The 21,055-nt window shown below is 38.9% G+C and overlaps 1 protein-coding gene across 1 annotated transcript in view; it reads left to right on the top strand.

Annotated features, from left to right (window-relative positions):
- Positions 1-21,055, top strand: part of Dnah12 (dynein axonemal heavy chain 12) — a 162,664-nt gene that overhangs the window by 67,416 nt on the left and 74,193 nt on the right. Inside the window, 10 exon segments of the mRNA XM_087906207.1 lie at positions 21-204; positions 338-478; positions 4,726-4,809; positions 5,294-5,482; positions 7,876-7,995; positions 9,852-10,040; positions 12,786-12,937; positions 14,133-14,271; positions 15,312-15,478; positions 20,538-20,793. Of these exon segments, the coding sequence (XP_087762333.1) occupies positions 21-204; positions 338-478; positions 4,726-4,809; positions 5,294-5,482; positions 7,876-7,995; positions 9,852-10,040; positions 12,786-12,937; positions 14,133-14,271; positions 15,312-15,478; positions 20,538-20,793 (1,621 nt within the window).

Raw genomic sequence — 21,055 nt, 5'->3', positions numbered from 1 at the left:
TCAATAATTCTCTTTCATAGTTTTATGTTAGTAGGAGAGCCTTTTGCTGCGAAGACAAAAGTTCTGCATGTGCTGGCTGATACTTTAACTCTTATGAATGAGCGCAACTATGGAGAGGAAGAAAAGGTCATGTACAGGACTGTAAACCCGAAGTCAATCACTATGGGGCAGCTTTTTGGGCAGTTTGACCCCGTGTCTCATGAGGTAATCTACAAGATAACATTCTTGCCTGTAGTCAGTGTATATTAAAGCAAGAAACTATAAGTATTTCTATTTTTAATGATAAATCCAATTTAATTTATGAATGAGGCCTGTCAGCATTTTCTTCTCTCCTCAGTGGACTGATGGCATCGTGGCGAACACCTTTAGAGAATTTGCCTTAGCAGAATCACCTGACCGGAAATGGGTTGTATTTGATGGTCCTATTGACACTTTGTGGATAGAAAGTATGAATACAGTCTTGGATGATAATAAAAAGGTAAATCACTATTGTTTAGAGTGGAACTTACTCAGACATAATTAAGTAATCCTAGGACTATATATTCAAGCTAAAGTGTGTAAAAAATTGAATACATTTATAAATTGTCTTTTCAGTAAAGGCTATGCCATAGTAAGTCTTTTTGGTTTTAGTAGAATGAAAGTGTATTCTATTAAAGCTACTGCGTTGACATAATTATTGTCTTAGTCACTCTTCTGTTGCTGTGGTACCGTGACCAATGCAACTCTTACAATAGACTTTAACTAACAGCTTGCTTACAGTTTCAGAGGGTTTGTTCATTGTCATCACGGCAGGGAGCGTGGAGGCCTGCAGGCAGCCGCTGGAGCAGTAACTGAGAGCTACTTCGTGCATAGGCAGAGAGAGATACTGGGGCTTGGCGTGGGCCACACCCAGGGGACAAACTTCTCCCTAAACCTAATACTTTTTATCCTTTCAAATAGTGCCGCTCCCTGGTGACTCGGCATTCAAATGTCTGAACCTATGGAGGTCTTTCTTACCCAAGCCACCACAGTAATCTATCAGCAAGTCAAGTTGGGCTGGAGAGATTGATTAGCCCTTAAGAACACTGGCTACTCCTCAAGGAACCAAGGACCCAGGGTCCATGATCAGTTCCCAGTCCCCCCCATATGACGGCTAGCAGTCACCTGTAACTCAGTCCTTGGGCACTGCACACACGTGGTGCTTAGATATACATGTAAGCAAAACACTCATACCATAAAAAAGAAGGTTATTTCAATGGTATGATTTCATATAGAACTTTAATATTTTACAAGAAAAGAAGTCTTATTTCTTTTTTTTAATTAAATACTTTAGTTTTTATCTGTAAAATGTTACCCTAGCACATGAGCGGTATATAAAAGAACTAGACAATGGAAGTCTTATAATATTTATTTTAATTAAGAGTAAACGGGCATAAAAGTCTAAAAAGAGATGCTATGATTTTAATGTATTTGTACACTTTCTTAACTGTTACCAAAATAAAGATGCATAAAATTCTCTATGTCCAAAGGTTCATTCATGCACATTCCATCTAGTATAAGTAGATATACTAGAAGTCAGTATATCTTCTAGAGATCACCATTTAACCAATAATAATTGGTTTTATTTATTTATTTATTTATTAAAAATTTCCACCTCCTCCCCACCTCCATTTTCCCTCTCTCTCCTCACCTCCCCCTCCCTCTCTTGTCCTAAGAGCAGTCAGGGTTCCCTGCCGCGTGGGAAGTCCAAGGTCCTCCCCCCTCCATCCAGGTGTATAAATGTGAGTATCCAAACAAATCAGGCTCCCACAAAGTCAGTCTATGTAGTAGAATCAAAACCCAGTGCTATTGTCCTTGGCTTCTCAGTCTAATAATTGGTTTTAGCAGGTCTTGGGCTTCCTGTTAATGGATTTATATCTTTAATGCTTTTCTGTTTTGATCCATGTAATGAGGCATTTGCGTTGTTGTATTCTACTTTATTCCCTATTCTTTTTCATGCCTGTATTAGTATTCTCTTATCTAACTGTATATTAGTTTATTTCTATACTTGTTTTGTGGCTCTGGGGACTGAATCCTGGGGCCTTGCATATGTTAAACAAGTCCTCTACCATTAGGTTATTCCCCCCCCCATTTTATTTCCATACATATATGAAATTACTGTTCTACTAAGAATAAATTCACTTAATTAGTACTCAAAATTATATTCAAGTACCTTATCATTGTCGGTCATTATATTTTTCCTTATTTTCTCTTAGTGATATTTGATTGCACTCAGAGTAAAAAGTAAACTGACAAGCATTGATTAGTCAGAAAGCAGGAATTAATTAGTAGGATGAAGTATAGAATTTAAACTCAAATATAAGGGAGCTCTCACATCAGATGAAAGGTGGAGTGTAGCCAGAAAGTCTGAATAGACAGAGGTGATGATGAAAGATGGAAACAAGCCTTATGACAGCTCATCTTCATGAAGTGGTACGCCTCAGCACTTGGCAGGTGTAAGGAGAATTTTAATAAGCCATAGTGCAAACTGGGAAGCAGAGCTGCTTAGCAGTGGTTCTCAACCTGTGGGTCATGACCCTTTGGTGTCACGTATCTGATATCCCACATATCAGATATTTACATTATGATTCATAACAGCGGCAAAATTGCAGTTATAAAGTAGCAATGAAATGATTTTATGGCTGGGGGGTCACCACAGCATGAGGAACTGTATTAAAGGGTCACAGCATTAGGAAGGTAGAGAACCGCTGCCTTAGGGAAACATAGAAGAATATGTGGGCAGTATTAAAGACCTGGTTAAATTAAAATGCTTGAATCACCATTCATTCTACCAGAGGCTGGCTTTGTGAAATATTCTCTACAAATAAGCAGCCTGGCATAGGCAAAGGAATCCTAGAAATACACAAAGACTTCAAAGACAATGGCCTGGGAATAGTAAAAGCAATGGATATAAAGCAGAACTTACCCAACAAAGGAGATAATGAGAAATTCCTTACAAAACTGAAGAGAAAGGGTATAAGGGAGGGAGGACTGGTGGGCGTGGAGGAGTGGAAACTGTAATCAGCATATATTATGTGAGAAGAAAATCTACTCTTAGTAAAGGGGGGAAGTGTATTAGGTGTCAGCGGCGGAGGAAAGGGAGAACTGAATGGTAAGGAGCTGTGGAGAGAGACGAAGATGCTTAGATGCTTGAATTTAATAGTTCAAAATTGCTTAGTTTTTTTTTCCAAAAGCTAAATTTCTAACTATATGAAATGAATGACTGGGACAAGTAAATAAATGAAGGCAGGGTGGTCAGGGACATAAGATGCTCTTGTTTTAAAATGCTCATTCTTATGAAGCCTGGCCCAGGCTGCAGTTAGAATGAGATTGGGTCAAGAGCTGAGGGTTTTGCTAAGAGGAGAATCCTTGGGTCCTGGTAGGTGACAGCAAGGCAAGGGTTGCCCGACAGCTGACTGGTTCGTGATGGTGAAGTGTACGTAGTTAGTAGACAAAACAGTAGGGTGAGCAAGGATGTTATCCTGACGTGGTAGCAAGTAGAAGAGTATTTACTCGTATAACCTGATATACATTTAAAAGTATTCTAGATGCATTCTCTCAGGTAGAACATTCTATAGTTCTGGAAATATCTGCATCAATCAGTCACCTGCGGCTTGTTAATATTTCATTTACAGAATGCCTTAGTATAGTAGGAGAACTCAGCGTGCGGTGCGGAGACAGCTCAGAAGTAGAGCACCAGCCTAGCATATGTAGGGCCCTCACTCCATCTCTGGCATCAAGAAAATAAAAGCCTTAAAGAACTGAATTTTAAACTTTATTGAATTTGACATTGATAAGTTAAATACAAATAGCTCTTTATGGCTAGTAGCTGCCATATTACATAATGCAACTCTTTGCCACTCTATTTTATACGTAAGCAGTTGAATCCAGAAATGTTATATGCTTCACTGTTGACTTATGACTAGACAAGGAAAACCCGAGTCTAGAGTGGTGATTGTAGGAGCAAAGAGGACACAGAAAAGTAGATGTGGGAAAGACTCTGTAGTGAAAATAATTTGATATATTAATAGTTAATAGTAATAGTTACTAATACTATTAAAATTTAGTAATCTCAAAGCCAAGAAGCTTGAGATAAAGTAGCTTTAATAATAATGGAAAAGATAAGTATTTGAGGAAAAGGATGAATTCGGTTGATGAGTTTTTTGAACATATTTAATAAAAGAAGTGTTTTAGGTTAAAGAATTTAGGGAGACTTCATAAATATGGGGCTAGACCAGCTTTTTTCTGATTTCCAGCCATACTAATGTCCTTATATCATAGAACATGTTATATCTATAAACATATTCATTCCATCTTATAGTGGCATTTTATTTGTGTTTTAATACATAAAGCTTGCCTGAAGATCAGTGCAAAGCAGCCACACTAGGCAGCCATACAGGCCAGGCAGTGGTGGCACACACCTTTAATCCCAGCAGCCACACTAGTTAGCCATAGAGGCCGGGCGATGGTGGTGCGTGCCTTTAATCCCAGCACTAGAGAGGAATATAAGACGGGAGGAAACAGGAACTTGGGCTCATAGTCTGCAGTTTGAGGTTTGGTGGAGATCACTCAGGCTAAGGATAGAGGCAAGAGCTCTTTGGTGGCTTGGCTGCTTTGCTTTTCTGATCTTCAGTTTGAGCCCCAATATCTGTCTCTGGGTTCTTAATATTCTAAATTTTAAAATATTTGAAAAATATTTGCCTTTAGCTTTGCCTTATGAGTGGCGAAATCATTCAAATGTCTCCTCAAATGAGCCTCATCTTTGAAACAATGGACCTTTCACAGGCTTCTGTAAGTTCTTAATATAATAGTGATGTATTTGTTTGTTTATTTGTTAATTGAATCAAAATATTTTGTGTCCTAAAACGGGCTTAACATGGGGGACAGAGAGATGAATAAGACTCAATGTGTGTTTAAAGGGATGAGAAGCACGCTAATAGCTACTCTCAGTGGCCCAAGAGTGTGGAGGAGTTTGGTGTCCATGGGGGTGATGGGGAGAGAGAGACCTAGGAAGATATTTGTATTGACCTAGTTTTGCAGAAGAGTCAAGACGGCTTCAAAGAGATTAGCTAGGTTTGGGTATTTCAAATTGTGACTGGTTGATGTATAAAAACGAAGAGGTGTAGAATGTCTAAGGACCTGACTGAAAATAGTCTGCTGTATGGGGACATCTGGTGTGTGTTAAACTGTAGAAACAGGCAGGCCTAGGCTGTGAATGGACATAGCAGTGCTATCTGAGAGCTGTCAGGTGAAAGGAACTCTGCTTCTTCTCCAGCCTGCCACTGTGAGTCGCTGTGGCATGATTTATTTGGAACCATCACAGTTAGGATGGGAACCGCTTGTGACTTCATGGCTGAATTCATTGAAAGCGCCTCTAAATGAACCAGAACATCAAACCCTGCTGAAAGAACTTTTCAAATGGCTGGTACCACCTTCTTTAGTGTTCCGCAGGAAAAAATGTAAGGTAACAACACTATAATTCTCTGACTTACTCCAGTTTCAGAAGATTCTGTTCAACTTAACTAAATCTACCGTCATTATGCTAGAACAACTAACTAAAGCTAGTTTTTTTCTTTACCTTTGTTTTATTTACTTATTTATTTATTTATTTATTTATTTATTTATTTATTATTTTTGGCCTTGAACTCACTATGTAACTGAGGATGACCTTAAACTTCTAATCCTCCTGCCTCCTCCTCCCAGGTTCTGGGATTGCAAGCATGTCCGTTCTATGCCCAGCTTTCCTTGGTTTTATACTTCTTAAATTACAAATAACTTAAAAGGTTAAATTTACTTTAACTACACTATTTATATCAAGTCATAGTTTCTAGACCTTTAAAAATCCCAATTACTTTCTATATTTTAAAACTATTTTAGGTGCTAGAGCGGTAGCTCAGTGGTTAAGAATGCACACTGCTCTTGTAGAGGAGTTACATTCAGTCCCAGCTCCCATGTTCACAACTGTCTGTATCTCCAACTCCAGGGTCTGCCCACACACTAGATGTGCACATATGTGCACACGCACACACACTTTAATAAAAGTAGATTTTAAAATATTTTAAATATGAGCTTTAGCATTTTATGAAGATTCTGCTGTGCTGTTTTCCTGAGACTGCCCTAACAAGTTGCTACAAATGTGATTTCTTAAATAACAGACCTTTACTTTCTCGTGGTTCTGAAGTTTAGAGGCTGACATCAGTGTGTTGGCGGAGCTATGCTTTCCTGAAAATGCTGAGGGAGAATGTTTCCTTTATCTTCCAGGTTCTGGTGGCTCCAGGTCTGAGGCTCATGGCTACACGCTCCAATCCCTTCTTTCAGCTTCTTGTGGTCTTCTCTCTCTGTGGCTCTTCTCTGTCGCTCTTCGGGTCTTGGAGTTCATGCCTATTGAATAATTCATAATGATGTCCTTTCCTCCAGACTCTTAGTTACATCTTCAAAGCCCTTTTACCATAACTTTTTGGGATTATAATATAGAAGGATCTTTCAGAAGACCACAATTCAGTGATGATCACCTGTGCATAAACACCCATGAGCACTTAATATATTGATACAGAAAGACACTCAATAGCTTCCCATCCTATAATAGGATTTAAGAAAGAGGAAAGATATGGTATTGAAAGAAAAACACTAGACAATTCCACATTGCAAATATTATTTATGGTGACTCCATAGGGAAAGTAAAAATTCTTAGCAGTCTGTCAGTTTTAAATTCCTACTACTATACAAGCAAATAATCCAAAATAAGCTCCAACTTTCCAGGTAATGACCGCGGGTTTCCTTTACGTATTTGTCATAGTGTCTGCATGCAGCAGTTCTAAAGTAAGGTGGACTTATATCCTCCTTTGCGTTTGTCTTCTCTCCGGCCATTTCCACAGCTCAGGCTTCCCTGGAGAGCGGCCTCAGGGCTGATTTCTCTCCTTCCTGGACATCACAGTAGCACTGCTCTGGCTCAGTTCACACCTCACAGTTAGAATGGAGATTCTAAATGCCCACCTGTGCTGTTCACTCCCTACTTAAAATCCTTCTTTGGAGCCTTCTTCCTATAATCACCTTTAACAAAGCCCATATGATTCTTGGGGTCTGATTCTTGTCTGCTTCCCAAGCATAATCTTTTGTCCTCTTGCCTTTCTATCCTGTAGGCTCACCTTAGTAGTCCGTATCTGCTTGTATTTGTGTCATAATTCTACTGCCCTAAACATCCGCCCCTCCTCTATTTTCCTAACTTTTATTTTTCTCGATAATTCAGTTCATTTTTTTCTTCCTTGGGAAAGACTTTTGTTATTTATCCTTCTCCAGCTTCCCTGAAATCAATTTCTGGGCCTGTGTCTGCCCTGAGTACTCTCGCCCCATCTCTCTCTTCTGAGACTGCCTCCTCTATATAAGTAACTCACTGGATTATACATTCCTGCTTTGCTCCTTTTTTTTTTTTTTTTTGCTCCTTTTTTTTTTTCTCCTTTTCCGGGATCGTGTCTCTTATTTCCACATCTCCCACTTTGCCCTATGGCTATAAGTATAATATGTCCTTCATAAACATAGAGTAGATAACTGAATGAACAGCTGTAAAAGACTTGATTTCCACTCTCCTTAGAATATTGTTTATTCTTGTATAGCACATAATTTCTACTTATCATGGGATTTAGAATAAGAACACATTATGTGCAATTTTGTCATATAATAAGCCAAGCTAAAAATCTTAGATGTTTTTTATTGTGCCTACATTTTGCTTTCCATAAGTTTAAACTTTACAAAGAATATATCAATACTGTGTGTTCTTAGCAGTTTTTATAGAATGATTTCCGTTTCTTCTCCAAATGAGATGGGAAGTGTGAAAAGCATTTCCTCGTTTTTGCTTTGCAGGAACTGATTCCCACAAGCAACATCAACGCAGTAGTCTCCCTCACACGCCTCTTTGAGATACTTCTCTGTAACGTGCTGGAGAATGAGCCCACTTGCAAGCACACGCGTGTTTGGACCATGGTTTGTTTCATGTTTAAGGTGGTTTTAAATTAAAATGTGGTTGTAGAAAATATTTGTATTCAGAGAGACCCTTTGTATAGACCACAGCAGCTTTTCTGAGGATCACTGAGGAATAGCTGGGGCACGAAGTTTGCCTGACCTGGCATCTGATTCTAAAAACAACTCTAAAGAAAATAAAATACGTCAGAATGAACTCTGGCTGCTCATTCTCAATGAGAGACCACATACTGATAGTCCTTGGTGGGGTGGTGCGGTATTAAACTCACGCACTTTAGATTCATTGATGTTTTGTCTTAGTGCTAAGCGGGCATCTAGGCAGCATAGAAACTGTGACAGACTGGGAGAAGGGATCCAGCCAGATGGGAGAATGCAGGCACGGTCCATAGGGGACTTAGGGAGACATTAGCAGTAGCCCTTGTTAGCTAGTGTCTAGAGTTCGAAGGAGATCAGACACTATGGCAGTTGTGAGCAAGGGGAAACAAAAGAAGAAAGATTTTAAGTCTTTGTTCCTGTGTACGCCTTTCTTCAATCTGCCACCTTGTTTTTCCTGTGCTCTGCCCTCCCTTTCTCTTCCGTGGTGTGACAGTAGCATTTTCCTCTCCTTGTTTCTCCTCTACCTTGTTGCTACAAAAACAAAAACAAAATCTACCTCTTAGGCTAGGAGATCGCTCAGTAAGCAAAGGCACCTGCTGCCAAGCCTGACGAGTTTAATCTCTGGGACTCACACGAGTGGAAAGGAGAGTCAACCCTCAACAGCTGTCCTCCGACTGCTACACGTGTGCTTGTGTGTGTGTGTGTGCACGTGTACACACACACACACACACACACACAAATAAATAAATAAAGAAAATGCAGTACAATCTTTTCACCTTGGAAAGTCTCTCAGACGTCTCACATTGGAGGCTTTCCTGATGACCGGGAACCCCTCCTCACACCTTTCTTCGTATCTTCCTGCCCTACACAAACGTGTTATGTGAAGTTTGTTTATCCGCTTCTCCTTATATTTAGGGTTGTCTTTTTAAGATGATCTCTTCATGTTTTCCCACAGTTATTATCATTAGCTTCATAAAATGATTCCAGGAATTGTCCATCTGTATATAATTTTGTTTATTTTCAGAAAATTTTTGTTCTCTTGATAAACCCAAGCTTGCAACTTTTTCAGATAGTTCAGATCACTTCATAAGACTTATGTAGATTCATTCCTGATTAAGTTTGGGGGCAATGTTTTTGTTTAGTCAGCTAAGGCATGTACGCAGAATAAAATTCAAAAGTCAAAAGCATATTTTCCATTCATACCAATCTCCCAGCCACCCTCAAGGCAATGATTTCTAGTGCCCCACATAGCCTTATAAAGGCATTGCGCGCGCGTGCGCGCGCGTGCACACACACACACTGTTTCCTGTGTATGTATTTTATGTGTCACTAATTACTAATTATATTACAAATGATATTTACTAATTTGCATCTCACTTGCAGTATGTCTTGGCACAGAGTTACATCATTTTTAAAAGCTGTATATCCATCAGCACGTGTGACATACTCTAAACAACCCAGACTTCCAGGAAGAAATAGTGATGTAAACAATGTTTTTATACATATATCATTTCACTGCTAGGAACGTGTTTAAGGATGAGTTAATCAGATGTCCCTAGGTCATTTGATGTAGGTATTTAAGTTTTTTCTCACTATTGCCAAAGGAATGATTCTCTATATAATTTGGGTGTACTAAGCTCTACTTTGTTTATCGGCATGACCTTTCCCAGTAGTGCAAGCAGGTCTTAATATATTAAATTTTAGTTATTTCTTCTAAATTTTCTTTAAAAATAATCACTATAAGTTAACTTTTTCACCAACAGGCTTGTTTTATATTCTCCTTGATTTGGTCAATCGGAGCAAGTTGTGATACAAATGGCCGCCTTGCTTTTGATAATTTCATACGGTCCATTATAGCAGGGAAGAATGAAGAAGACCCAATGCCAAACTCTTTGGGAAAATGGGAATGCCCATTTGATGAAAAAGGCCTGGTCTATGACTACATGTATGAGGTATGACCTAAAGTGCATAGCAGGACAAAATGTGAAACACAAAAGCCTGTGTCAGCACACACAGTGCCTGTGTTCCCACCAGAGTCAGGGCTCTGTGGTGAGGTGCGCGGTCCCTTCTTGCTTCTCTCGTAGACCCGGTCCAGTCAGAGCTTATGATGTCACATGCAACTTAATTTACTTTTCCACTCTCTTAAAGTACTCAAAAGCTTTCTTTAAAGCAGAAAACATTTAATCAATCATCTTATTCATACAAATTTCATTTTGTGGTTATAATTTTACCTAATTTACTGAAATCTAGAAAGAAAATGGACTCAAACCCAACTAGCAGTGGAAAACTCACTCCTTCACCCAAATACTTCACCATCATACTTAGAGTTTTAAGAATATGGCCCAAACCAGTTTTATCTTTATTAGTCATAGAGGAAAGTCAGTGAAATAATCTCTAAAAGTAAATAATCAAGAGACAATAGCATAAAGCATGCTTTCTAAAAACTAAAAGTAAATATCAAAATATCCAGTTTAAGTAGGTTAACGTAGGGGAATGGCTCAGAAGTTAAGAACATTGACTGTTATTCCGAAAGACCCGACTTCAGATCCCAGCACCACATGATAGTTCACAACTGTCTGTAACTCCAGTTCCAGAGAATCTGACACTTATACCACTACACATAAAATAAAGTTAAATAAATTATTATTAAAAATAAAATAAATAAATAGATAGATAGATAAAAGTAGTTGCCTTTGGGAAAGAGAAAATGGGAGTTGAGAACTGTTCTTTTTCTTAATCTTTTTGTTTGTTTTTTGAAACAGAGTTTCTCTGTGTAACCCTGACTGTCCTGGAACTCGCTTTATAGACCAGGCTGACCTTGAACTCAGGGATCTGCCTGCCTCACTCTCCTGAGTGCTGGGACTAAAGGTGTGCACCACCATATCTGGCACCTTTTTCTTAATCAAATAAAACTTTTAACTCTAAAATACATGTCTTTGTAACTTTAATGTGACTCTAAAAGTTTAAAAAAATGAATTATTGAGCCAGTGAGATGACAATGAGTAAAAACACTTGGCACACAAACTGAGTTCTACCATGTTTGTCCCGCAGTGGAGGAGAGGACGGGCTCCCAGAAGTTGTCCCTTGACCTCCATATGCGCGCTGTGGCACCTGTTTGCCCGACAGAATGCAGCAGAAATTGTTAGCCCCAGCTCTACAACTGGAGCAGCTCCTCGACTCTGGCTACTTTGCAGGCATTAACTTTTATAATTAGATAGTAGAAGACTTGGGAATCTACAGGGAAAGGGAAGAATAATCAGAAGAAAGTCATGGTTGAGGCGGGTACTGATTGGAAGACGTCAGGACAGCAGCACATCAGGCCAGTAGCTCAAAAGAATTTCAAGACTTTGGTTTTGTTTTTGTTTTTTCAAGATAAGGTTTCTCCTTGTAGCCCTGGCTGGCCTGGACCAGGCTGGCCTTGAACTCAGAGAGATTCACCTGACTGGGTTTCTAGAGTGCTGGAATTAACCACTCAGCAGGAATTAAAAGACTTTAATAGTGTAGCTCTGCTGATTATCTTGTCTAAACATCAGCCTAGGTCATAAAGGCGAAATGGCAAAGAAATACAGATGCCTCAGATGATGTTTTATTTTTAGTTAGATTATAGCTCATTAACTGGAAGACATGAAAGATACAAACCCAAAATTTAGCAACTTGTAACTTAAGTTACACTAGAATAGTTTGAAACAAATACTCGGCATATGCAAAAGGACATATTACAGGCATTTTAGGGGAGATTAGATATTAAGAGGGCATAAATTCAGCTGGGCATGGTAGTGTACGCCTTTAGTCCCAGCACTCAGGAGACAGAAGCTGGTAGATCTCTGTGAGCTCAAGGTCAGCCTGGTTTACATAGTAAGCTCCAGGACAGCCACAGCTATGGCTGTCTCAAAAAATAAAGGTCATAAATTCTAGATACATTGAGTTTATGATAAAGAGATATTTACTTTCTTTGGATTAGCATTAAAAATTAGTTGTATTAATTGGGTGGTAGTTCCATAGATGTTTACTTATTAATCTGCTTTATGACTGAAGTTATTACATATATTTTATATGAATTATTATAATATTTCATTTTAGAGGAGGAAAAGGCTAAAGTTTTTCATTTTGGGAAGCCTTTTTTAGAATATTTAAAAATTTTTATGTGTATGGGTGTTTTGCCTGCATGTATGTATGTGTGTGCCTGGTGCCTGCAGAGGTCAGAAAAAGGCATCAGATCCCCTGGAACTGGAGTTACAGACAGTTCTTAGCTGACATGTGGGTACTAGAAATTGAATCTGGGTCCTCTGGAAGAGCAGCCAGTACTCTTAACCACTGAGCCATCGCTCCCTGATTTAGAATTTTTAATAAAACTTACTTTTCAAAAAGAAAGTAAAGTCCCCTGTCATCCAGGCCCAGAGGCTCTGGCTGTGATGTAAATGGCCTTTCGATGGTGTCTGGAGTCACAAACCCTTACCACAGTGGCCGTCTGTGGCCCATTTGTATTTGTTCTTCTGTAAACTGCACGTTTGTGTCCTTTACCCATCTTTTGACCGAGTGCACTTTTCCTTGTCAATGGTAAAATGTCACTGTGTTACAGTTGTTACATTTTATCTAAAGGCTCACATCTTTACAAGCAAATGGTGTAAGTATTGAACAGATTCTCTCAGATGTAGCAAGTGCACAGTTGTAATATTTTAAAATCTATTTTCCTACAGCTAAAAAACCGAGGTCGCTGGCTCCACTGGAATGAATTAATTAAAAGTTCTAATTTAGAAGACAAACGTACCAAGATTCAAGATATCATAGTCCCTACAATGGACACAATTAGATACACTTTCCTAATGGATTTGAGCATTACCTATGCAAAGTAAGAAACGCTACTGTGAACATGAATTCTAAATAAAACAGTACCATTCTAATAAAATGGTAGCATTCTAAAAAGTGAACTTTGAAGTCATTGAGTTTCAGGTGACTGAGACCATGGCTGGGAATTAATTAGCATGTTCTAAATGATATTTACTACTATTCAAAAACTTAGAATTCGGCTCTCTTATTGCTCACTCTGAAGTTTTAACAAACCCATAGTTCATTACCTCTTACATCACCAAAAATCACCTGCAGTGTTACTATTGAAAAGCTATATATTCTGGGGATGGGGAAATGGCTCGGTCAGTAAAGTATTTATTCATAAGATGCAGAACCAGACTTCATATAGAAAACAATAGGCATGGTGGTGCATGCTTGTAATCACAGCCCTGGCAAGGTGGGAGACAGAGACAGGCAGAATCCTGGAAGCGCATGGGCCAGCTAGCCTAGCCTTCTTGGCAAAGTTCCAGACCAGTGAGGAACCCTGCCTCAAACAAAAGGTGGCAAGTACCTAGGAATATCACCACGGTCGTCTCTGGACTCCACACGTCTGGTGCCTGAGCATGCCTGTACACACATATGCACTCATACAAACCACCACCTCTCTAATCTATGCATTTTATGTACAAGCTCAGTCTCTCTGGACGAGTAGATCAGTAACCTTTTGGAGAATACTCTTATCTCTGCTTCTCATTCCACATTAGTAATGCTGGGATTGCGTACACCAGCTACCAGCCCATTGTTACATGGATTCCAGGGATCCAAACTCAGGGCATCAGGCTGGCAGGGAAGGCTCCTACCTGCTGAGCTGTCTGCTTGGCTCTGCCTTTACTAGGCCTCATGAACAATTATACACATGTGGACTTTTAGGTAGAAATGACTTGGCTACTATTTAAAAATTTTGTTTTCTTTGTTTTTGGCTTTCTTGTTTGTTTGTTTTGTTTCTTTTGGTTTTTTGAGACAGGGTTTCTCTGTAGCTTTGGAGCCTGTCCTGGAAGTGGCTCTCGTAGACCAGGCTGGCCTCGAACTCAGAGAGATCCGCCTGTCTCTGCCTCCCGAGTCCTAGGATTAACAGCGTGCACCACCACCACCCAGCTATTTAAAGTTTTTAAAATACTTACTTGAGTTTTTTTTCCAGAAAAATGCTTTTATACTTTCTTCCATTTTGAATTATGTTATTCATTGTTTTTATAAAGGCCACTGCTTTTTGTGGGTCCGACTGGTACAGGAAAGTCAGTGTATGTAAAGGATAAGCTAATGAATCACTTGAGAAAAGACAAGTACTTTCCTTTCTATGTGAATTTCTCTGCACGGACCAGTGCCAATCAGGTTCAGGTTTGTATAAAACTGGATTTGGGTTTGTAACCAGTATACTTTATCTTATTTGATAAATATTAAAATATTTAAAGCTATATGTTAAATATGCAACTTTGTAAATCTGTGAATCGAAAGATAATACTTGTACATTAGTCCTTTAAGATTTATCATTAATTTTGACTTGAGAATCAATGATTGATTTAACTGGAGAAGAAAGTCTAAGAAATGTTCACATGTGTTCACATGTGTGCATAGGAGAGTGGTGGGTGGGCACGGGAGAATATCCAGTTGTTTTTTCTATACTCTTCTGTGTGGCTTTTGGGGGCATTTGATGCTCACCTGTTGGTCCACTATGATCTATTGCATGATCTTCTCTTGCCCCTAAATATAACAAGCTGAAACTATTTTGTGAAGCTCCTTATAATTGCCACACTTAGCATCTCTTCCTAAATTTGTGCCTTCCTACTCTCCCCAACCCTATTTCTGTTCTTAATTTAAAAGTCTTGCTAAGTTGGCATACTGTAAAATTTTTGAATAAAATAATTTTGGTATTCACTTTTACAACAGACAAGCATGCTTAAAACTTATCAGAAGTATTTAAAAAGCATATATATTTATGTTGGCTATAAAAAAAAACAAAGGTTGAAAAAAATAATGCTTTTAAACCTTAGGTAAAGGGGTATCCAGTGTGAAAAAGGATTATAGAATTATAGATGTGTATATGGAATGCAAACTTACCATGTAAATACCTATGATAACTCTAAGTGTGGGGGAGCATTTCGACACATGTTATTTGAAATGATGTTGAGTTTAAAGTTTAATATCATTTTAAGTAAGAGTAACTTAGAGTAATTAAACACATAATATTATTTCCTCTCAAAGATTGTTAGTAATTTTTTCTAATGTTAAGCTATTGACTAATTAAAAAAACAGAAGCTGTTACTAGTAAACAATGGATCCTGGCCACATAGATCTTAATACTGACTTAATCAACGATGAGAATATTAAGTTTGTAATACTGTCATAGGTAAATATACTTTTTCTTTTTAAATTTTTAGAACATCATCATGGCTAGATTGGACAAAAGGCGCAAGGGAGTATTTGGACCACCTATGGGAAAGAAGTGTGTAGTGTTCATAGATGATATGAATATGCCTTCACTGGAGAAATATGGAGCCCAACCTCCTATTGAGTTATTACGACAGTTTTTTGATTGTGGACATTGGTAAATAATATATTTGAAGTCGTTTTCTTTTTATTTATTCTCCTCTCATATAGTACATCCCTACCACAGCCTCCTCTCCTCCACCCTCGCAGCCCCCCACCTCCCCTCTCCTCCAGATCTACTTTTCCTCGGCTCTCCTTTGGAAGAGAGCAGGTCTCCCAGAGATATCAACCAAACATGGCATAACAAGATGTGATAAAACTAGACACAAACCTATTTATCAAGGCCGGATGAGGTAACCCAGTAGGAGGGAAAGAGTCTCAAGAGTAAGCAAAAGAGTGACAGACACCCCCACTCTCACGATTAGGAGTCCCACAAGCTAACAATATATGCAGAGGATCTAGTGCAGACCCGTGCAGGAGCCATGATTGCCGCTTCAGTCTCTGTGAACTCCTGTGAGCCCTGCTTAGCTGATTCTGTGGACCGTGTTCTCCTGGTGTCCTTGACCCCTCTGGCTCCTACAGTCCTTCCTCCCACTCTTCCATGGGGTTCCCAGAAATCTGCCTGATGTCTGGCTGTGGATCTCTGCTTCTCTGCCAGAGGAAGCTTCGCTGATGATGACCGGGGATAGGCACTGATCTTTGAGCATAGCAGGGTATCATTGGGAATCATTTCATTGACTTTTTTTACTTTTTGCCAGCTTTGTTTGGATCTATCCTAGGATCCTGGGCCATCCAACTTCCAGTTCCTGGTCCAGACAGTGTAGGGCATGGGCTCCCTCTTGTGGCCTGGGCCTCAAGTAAAACCAGTCCCACTCCAAAATCTGAGCCACAGTTGCCCTAGGACTTCAGGCAGGACAGGGTGTGGGTCAAAGGTCTGGTGGCTACCAGTGTCCCAGTCCCACCACTGGAAGTCTTGCTTGGTTGCTGAAGATAATGGCTGGTTTAGCCTCTATATCCTCCATTACGAGGAGTCCTCACGAGGGTCATCCTCACAGGTTCTAAGGTGCTTCCACCGCCCTAGGTTTTCACATTACCTCCTAAGTGCTCCCCCACAATCCCAGTCATCTCTTCCTCCATCCTTCCTTTCTCTACCTGATCCCTTCTGTTCCCACACCCACCCTCAGTCCACCCACATAATCCTTTCTATTTCCTCTTCCTAGGGAGATCCATGTAGTGCCCCTTAGAACTCTTTGTTACTTAGCCCTCTTGTAGAAACGGACAGATTGTTCGTGTCCCAGTCCCAGACCCAGATAATCACAGAGAAACTATATTAATTGCAACACTGCTTTGGCCAATGACTTAGGTGTATTCTTACCTAGCTCTTACACCTTAAATTAACCCATTTCTATTAATCTGTGTATTGCCATGAGACTGTGGCTTACCAGGTAAGGTTCCAGTGTCTATCTCCTTCGGCAGCTATAAGGCATCTCCTTGACTCTGCCTACTCTCTCTATATATCTCTGTTCGAATTTCCCACCTGGTTTTACTCTGCTAAGCCATTGGCCAAGACAGCTTTATTCACCTTTATTCACTAGCCAATAAAAGCAACACATATACAGAAGTTCATCCCACATCACCCTCTGGGTCTGTGAATTGTAGTGGGATTATCCTTCACTTAACAGCTAATATCTGCTTATAAGTGAGTACATATCTTGTTCTTCTTTCTGGTTCTGGGTTACCTCACTCAGGATGTTTTTTGTTTCTAATTCCATCCATTTACCTGTATATTTCATGATGTCATTTTTAAGCAGCTGAGTAATACTCCATTTTTGAAGAGTTTGTCATACTTTTTTATTTTTGAGATTACAGTTTAGCTACAACAGCTCTCCCTTACTTCTCCTTCAAGTCCTCCCATATACTCTTTCCTGCTTTTCTTCAAATTCATATTTTCTCTTTTTTCCACTAATTTTAGTACCACATTTTTTATCCATTCTTCGATTGAGGAATACCTAGGTTGTTTCCAATTTCTGGATATTATGAATAAAGCCTCTATGCACATAGTTGAGCAAGTGGGAATCCTTTGGGTATAGCTGAGTCTTGAGGTAGAATGAGTCCCAATTTTTAGAGGAACTACCATATTGATTTCCATAGTGGCTGTACAAGTTTGCACTCCCACCAGCAATGGAGGAGTGTTCCACTTGTTCCACAGCCTCACCAGCCTGTGCTGTCACTTGTGTATTTATCTTAGCCATTTTCATGAGTATAAGATGGAATCTCAAAGTAGTTTTTATTTGCATTTCACCGATGGTTAAGGATGTTGAACCTTTAAGTGTTTCTCAGCTATTTGAGATTTCACTATTGACAAATCTCCGTTTAGATCTGTAACCCCCATTTTAATTGAATTATTTGGCTTGTTGATGTCTAGTTACTTGAGTTTTTAATATGTTTTAGATATTGGCCATTATCAGATGTGGAGTTGGTGAAAATCTTTTTTCATTCTGTAAACTGTCCTAGTGACTGTGTCCTTTGCTTTATAAAAGCTTTTCAGTTTCATGAAGTCCCATAATGTCACTCTTAGTGCCTGTGGGATTGGCATTCTGTTCAGGAAGTGGTCTTCAATGCCAACTAATTCAAGGCTACTCCCTGCTTTCTCTTCTATCAGGTTCAGTGTGTCTGTTTTTGTGTTGAGATCTTTGATCAATTTAGTCTTGGGTTTTGTGCAGCTTGATAAATATGAATCTATTTGCATTCCTCTACATGCCAATATCCCATTAGACCAGTACCATTGTTTGAAGATACTTTCTTGTTTTCATTGCGAATTTCTGGCTTCTTTATCAAAAACTAAGTGTCTATAGATATGTGTATTTATGTCTGGATCTTTGATTCTATTCCAATGATCAACAAGCCTATTTTTATACCAATACCATATGGTTTTAATTACTATAGCTATGTAGTATAACTTGAAATCAGGAATGGTGTTATTTCCAGAATTTCTTTTATTATACAGGATTGTTTTAGCTATCCAGGGTTTGTTTGATTGTTTTCCCATATGAAATTGAGTATTGTCCATTCAATGTCTGTAAAGAATTATGTTGAAATTTTGATTGGGATTATATTGAATCTGTAGATTGCTTTTGGTAGGATGACCATTTTACTATATTAATCCTACTGATTCATGAGCATGGGAAATCTTTCTGTCTTCTAATATCTTCTTCAATTTCTTTCTTCAGAGACTTGAGGTTTTTATCATACAAGTCTTTCATTTGCTGGTTAGGTTACCCAGGATATTTTATATTATTTGAGGCTATTGCAAAGGGTGTTGTTTCCCTGATTTTTTTCTCTGTCTGTTTGACATTTGTATATAAGTGGGCTACTGATTTTTAGGGAGTTAATCTTGTATCCAGCCACTTTACCGAAGGTGTTTATCAGCTGTAGGAGGACCCTGGAAAACAAAACTGCTTATCTTATAGCTGGGAAGCAAAAAAGAAGAAGATACTGGGTTTCTATCTGTCTTTTCAAAGGCAGATCTCCAGGGACCTGAATATTTTCTGCTAGTCCTCACCTCTCAGAGTTCTTCTGCTTCTCATGCTGGCTACCACGCTTTTTCTTTGGATCTTTGGAAACTATTCTAGATTTAAATTGTAGCAGTCACATAATTGGAATCAGTGTGTGGCATTTATAGATTGATTTCTTTCACTTAGTAATACACATTTTAATTTCTTCCATGTTTTCTTAGTGCTGGGTTAATATTGCTTTGTGTAGATGTTCTATAATTTATTAGTCCACTCACCTGTTGGAGGATATCTTGGTTGTTTTCAGGTTTAGACACCTGTTAATATTGCTACAGAAAGTTGCATGAAAATATTTTGTGGATATATTTTAAACTGCATCAGATGAACACCGGCTACATAAATAGCTAGTGTAATTAGTATCTTAATTTCTTTTCCTGTTGCTGTGATAAAATACTTAAGAGAAAAGGAGCTTATTTTAGCTCTTCCAGGTTACAGTCTACCATGGTGTAGAGAAACCAGGGCATCAGGAACTTCTACAGCTGTTCACAGACCATCTGCAGTCGGAAGAGAATGCAGGCACAAAGTGTAGCTTGCTTTCTCCACTCTTACACAACCCAGAATCCTCAGCCTAGGATATGGTACCGGCCCAAAGTGGACGGGATTTCCCACTTTAATTAATGTAATTAAGATAATCTCACATACATATTTTCAGAGGCCCATCTCCTGAGGAATTGTAAATTTTGACAACTAAAACTAACCTTCACAAATTGTTATGGTAATATTGTGTTTGGTTTTAAGACGAGTATGGTAATACAGTCCCATAATCCCAGCACTCAGGAGGCTAGCCTTACAAAGTAAAACCCAGTATATATATTTTCTCCTAATCTATGTCTTATCTTCTTTATTGCCTTTCATAAATAGTAGTTTTTATTTTAATGAAGATCCCATTTTCAATTATTTCTTTCACAGTTTGGGCTTTTGTTACCACAGCTTAAAAACCGACTGTACCTAAAGTCATTAGGATTTTTCTCCAATGTTATCTTCTAAGACTGTGATGGTTTTGCACTTAATGTTTTGGTCTGTGATCCATTTTGAATTAATTGTTGTGAAAGGTGTATAAAGTCAGTGCTTACATTTATTTTTCTACATATGGATGTCCTGGCATTATTTATTGTGAAAGCATTATTTTTTGCAAGGCCTTTGAACCCAACTCCCCATTCTTCAGACCTTCTGATGAAAGCTTCAATATTGAAGAACTTAACCAGATGGAAATAGTCAACTAAATTTTGTTATTTGGATACCTGATTAGGGCTTCTTCGAAGCTTTATGTTTCTCTAGTGGAGTCTTCTCTGTATACAAGTTGTATGGGTAATATTAAGACATTGTTAATGCACTCTAAAGATAAGACTCTAGATGACAGGAGAATCAGGACTTTACCCTGCCAGAGTGATGTGTACTTCATTGTTCAAACTGAGACACTGCTAAGAATAAAAGGACAGTGTTGTTGATAACAAGCACAAACCAGACTCGTCCTAGGCAAAGGGGAGCAGTCACCCCTAACTTATAGTTTTTCCCTTTACAAAGGCTAAAGCTAAGATTAAATTTCTAAGGTTATCCGTACTTCATTTTATCTTTTCTTTCTTTGTCTTTGTGTGTGCTTTCTAGGTATGACCTTAAGGACACCAGCAAAATCACACTGGTTGACATAGAACTGATAGCAGCCATGGGTCCCCCTGGCGGTGGAAGGAATGCAGTCACTCCCCGTTTTATTCGACATTTCAATATCTGCACCATCAATTCTTTCAGTGATGAAACTATGGTCCGGATTTTCTCATCAATCATGGCATTCTACCTTAGGTCTCGTGAATTTCCTCCAGAGTACTTTATAATTGGAAACCAGATAGTCAGTGGGACAATGGAGGTGAGCGGGTAGTGCAATGGAAGATGTGTTAGTGTCAGATACTTCCCTTACGTGGTCTTCTTAAAAATGCCATTCCCTGTGCCATCCGTGGTTTCCTTTTAAGATCAGGAAGATCATAGATTTTGAAAATGGAGAAGCTAACTGGGGGTGAGCTTTGGCTGCTATCCCTAACTGGATGTTCTAAGACAAGCAGTTTGACCTTTTGGAGGCCTAATGTTTCATCACTAAAATGAGATATGATACATGTTTCCTAAGGTTGTAA

Source organism: Myodes glareolus, chromosome 5, assembly GCF_982192425.1.
Source record: "Myodes glareolus chromosome 5, mMyoGla1.1, whole genome shotgun sequence".
Taxonomy (NCBI): domain Eukaryota; kingdom Metazoa; phylum Chordata; class Mammalia; order Rodentia; family Cricetidae; genus Myodes; species Myodes glareolus.
This window is presented reverse-complemented; position numbering and strand designations above follow the sequence as displayed.